The sequence below is a fragment of the Chaetura pelagica genome, unplaced genomic scaffold, assembly GCF_000747805.2.
Source record: "Chaetura pelagica isolate M959 unplaced genomic scaffold, ChaPel_1.0 scaffold174, whole genome shotgun sequence".
In the NCBI taxonomy this organism is placed as follows: Eukaryota; Metazoa; Chordata; class Aves; order Apodiformes; family Apodidae; genus Chaetura; species Chaetura pelagica.
Genome location: NW_009953722.1, coordinates 2,546,876 through 2,550,634, shown reverse-complemented (window position 1 = coordinate 2,550,634; position 3,759 = coordinate 2,546,876). Strand labels below are relative to the sequence as shown.

The 3,759-nt window shown below is 37.2% G+C and overlaps 1 protein-coding gene across 1 annotated transcript in view; it reads left to right on the top strand.

Moving 5' to 3' along the window:
• PM20D2 (peptidase M20 domain containing 2) overlaps positions 1–3,193 on the top strand; it is a 32,411-nt gene extending 29,218 nt beyond the window's left edge. The window contains exons 6-7 of the mRNA XM_010000539.1: positions 2,080–2,187; positions 2,991–3,193. Of these exons, the coding sequence (XP_009998841.1) occupies positions 2,080–2,187; positions 2,991–3,193 (311 nt within the window). The remainder of the gene's footprint in view (positions 1–2,079; positions 2,188–2,990) is intronic.
• The last annotated feature ends 566 nt before the right edge of the window (positions 3,194–3,759 follow it).

Below are 3,759 nucleotides of genomic sequence, written 5' to 3'. Positions count from 1 at the left end.
TCCAGAACATCCGCAGGGACTTGAAGAGGCTTCAGGAGCAGCTTCAGGATATATTCTTGAGAGGCTGGAGCTACCAGTGCTTTTCTATTGAAGACAGTGCACAAGTCTGTATATTGCATTGCTAACTGTGCAATTATTTATGCTTGTAGAAGGAATCCCTATTTGAACATCTCCAGCAAGTGTCCAGTTCCAGATCTTTGTATGGAAACTTTTGGAGTAACCAATGTTTTTAAACATGCCACTAGGTTATTACTACTAAAGAGTGTAACATTTTTTCTGATAGAGGGAAAGATTTGACTGCCATGTTTTTATTAAAAGCTGCCTTGATTTTGGTTTGGTAAGCTCTCCATCTCACTAGAAAATACCAAGTTTAAATCCCTTAAATTCAGCAAAAATAGCTTGTAAACTGGTAGTAGAATGGATATGGATATAAATGTAAGTGAAATTACTTGACTGAGAGGTGGGATGCACTGAAACTTCTAACGCTTCACGTACTAACATGGTCTTTCCAGCAATTTGTTGATTAGAGCTTAAGGCAAGTCTAGAACTCTTGGCTTAATCTGGAGTAGTCAGAACTTCTAGGTTTCTGGTTTGTCTTTCCAGGCTGACAAAAGAATGGATCAATAATGTAGATTACTAAAAATTAAAGTAACTTATTGCTGTGCCAGGAGTTGGGTTTTCTTTACATGCATACTGAATTTGTGGGAAAGTATCATGGTTTTGGATAAGCCTTGCTACCTCTGACTGTATGCAGAGCAAATAGCAAGCTAGTTTTGTCTTCTGTTGACATTATGTAGGCTCTGTGGACATGCTTTTAGTAACTATAGGCTTCCAAGTAAAATCTGTTATTCTTCAATCATGTAAATTACTAAGTCTTAAAGGCATTAGCAGTATCTTCTATCCATAAAGTATCATGATATGGAGGCAACCTGACGTGTCACAAGTCATTTTAAATCTTTGGAACAGTCATTTTATATGCCATTGCTAAAGAAAAAAAACCTTGCAGCTCTGGATTGGCCTGAAAAAAGTTAATTGAAATCTAAGTTTGTCATTCCTGATTCTCCCTGCTCCTAAACAAGGCTTCCTCTAGTATCTGAATTTCACAATAACTGGTATGTTGATTTTTCCAGTTTCCAAATGCAATTTTAACAAATACTGAGTGGATTGCTTGTTTGAGTAAAACAAAAAGGCACTTGAAGTAGTTGCAAACTCTTGGATGATTTACTATGAAGGATCTACTGCTTCTCTATGATACTGTTTAATAGATAAGGCAGTACTGTGAGAGATAAGTCCTATCACGAGCTAACATACTGAAAGTGCTAGTCAGCCATGAAAGTCATCATCAAAACCTGCAGCATTGCTATCAAGGATTTTTTTAACGTCTACAAAGCACTAGTGTTGTGTCTGGAGTGTAGTTCTGATTTGGTTGTTTCAAAAATGTTTTGCTGTTTGGGTTTCCATAACTGAGAATAATCAAAAAGCCCAGGAAAAAATAGAATAATGGAATGGTTTGGGTTGGAAGGGACCTTAAAGATCATCTAGTTTCAACCCCCCTTCATGGGCAGGCACAAATAGTTGTCCTCAGTCTATTTTTGTTTAAAGATAGATTGTTCCTACTTCAGAGTCTCCTACCTAATGCTGAATATTTGCATATTGGTGAATAGTGGGAATTGTTGGGCCTGCTTCTAAGGCTGTAGCAGGAAAATAGCTGAACTGCCCAAATCCCTAAGGTTTGCAGCTTTTCTATTTTGAGTTAACAGCTTACTATCAATAGATGCTCTATAAAAAACTAGCAGGAAATGGCATAGGGACATGTTGATTCATGTTCCTTGCAGGCTCATTATTGATTAGACACACATGGAGAGCAGCATCTGAAGATGGCTAGGTAGGGAAAACATCTTGGTAATGGGAGATTTTTTCTCTGGATAATGACTCTAGAAATACTTTTACTTTAGTATTTGGGGCAAAGGATATTCTGGTTTAGATATGGGCTGGAGATAATACCTATCATACATTTTCTTACAGCATTTAGAACTCTTCCATGCTTGTTCATGACAAAAATTTCTGTACTGATTCCAGGTTCCACGGACTTTGGAAATGTAACATTTGTAGTCCCTGGGCTTCATCCTTATTTTTATATTGGCTCTGATGCATTGAATCATACTGAGGAATACACAGAAGCTGCAGGTGGGTGGAAATGAAAAGGGTTAGCTTTATATTTGGAACCATTATGCGCTGTAGGGACCGGTTGCTTACTCTTCATTACAGCAAATCTAGAAGTTACAAATATTTCAAATTACAGAGGATTAAAGCTTTTACATGCTTCTGTGATAATCAAAGCTACAGGGTAGTAAATGTATATAAAAGCTTAAGTACTACATCTGGAAGTGGCTGCATATGAATGCCTATATAGAAAGGGAGTGACTTTCTTCAGGAATGGTGGGATCTGAGCTGTCCTGAAACAATGAACTTGGTTAATTGTAGAGTTGCAGAAAAAAGCTGATAAAACATCCATTTCTATTGTTGTGTTTAAAGTTAAAGGTATATGGGAAGTATACTAGAACAATTACTTAATATACCATCTTGATGGAAGAAATCAGAAGGATTATCACTAGCAGTATATTCAGAAGACTTCCTAAACATTAACTAAAAGATCAAAGTAATTTCACTCCTAAAGCACAGTACTCCAGAAATGTAACAGAGATAAAGGTATAAAAGTCTGCATTTTCTAAAAAGAAAAATGTTAACACTTCTTTCCTGTTTTCAGTCTCAGTTGTTCAGATCAGTAGCAGAAAGTTAAGTACTTGCAAGTGAATATTTGTCTTGAAGCTTCAGAAAATAGACATATTTCATTCAAGTTGATTTTTAAGAAACTCCTCTTGCCATTGAAACATAAAGATCTTTTACAGATATGCCTTCTGCACTAAGCTTGTGGTTTGCAGCTAATACATAATCATCTGACCTAAAGTGTGCTGGTTCTTTTTCTGCAGGGTCACAGGCTGCTCAGTTCTATGCTTTGCGCACAGCAAAAGCTTTGGCAATGACAGCCCTGGATGTCATTTTCAAGCCAAGTCTGCTGGAAGAAGTCAGGGAAGACTTCAGACAGGTGAAGCTAAAAGAAGAGGGGCAAATAAATCCAGTAGAATCTAACAAAGAGTCCAGTGTTGGCACAGGAGCATGTGCATCAGGCTAAACTTCATTAAATCTCTCTCAGTAGGATTGTCTTAATGGAGATGCTGGACTGAAATTCCAGAAGGGGCTGGATAAACATACAGCTGAAGAAACGCTTGTTTGGTTTTTTTTTACCAGGGGAGAAACAAGTAGAATAATTGCTTCTAAAAATGTGCAATTTAATCTAGCTGTAATGTTTGCTGCGTTCACTATGGTGATGAATTCCAGAGAAATATCTCAAATACGTTGTCTTTAAGTTGCAGTGCTGAATAAATGATAGTGTTTAGATCCCTTGTCAGTGATTTTCTATGTATTGCTGGAGTAATATTCCTTGTAGGGGAAATACAGCATTTAGATGGACATTTTTGTTCTAAAATAAGTACTGTTCACATGATTCATCACAGGCTGAATCTGATCTGTGAAACACTTCTTTCTGACCAGTCACTTTTTCTTGGGACAAGATGGAGACTTAAAACTTGAGCTGGAGAGAAAGCTGTATGTTTGGAAGCATGCCTGGTTTTGACAATAGCTGCTTCTAGCAATGGAAGCAGCTGTATGGAAATGTGATCTGTAAAGGTTGATTGTCCT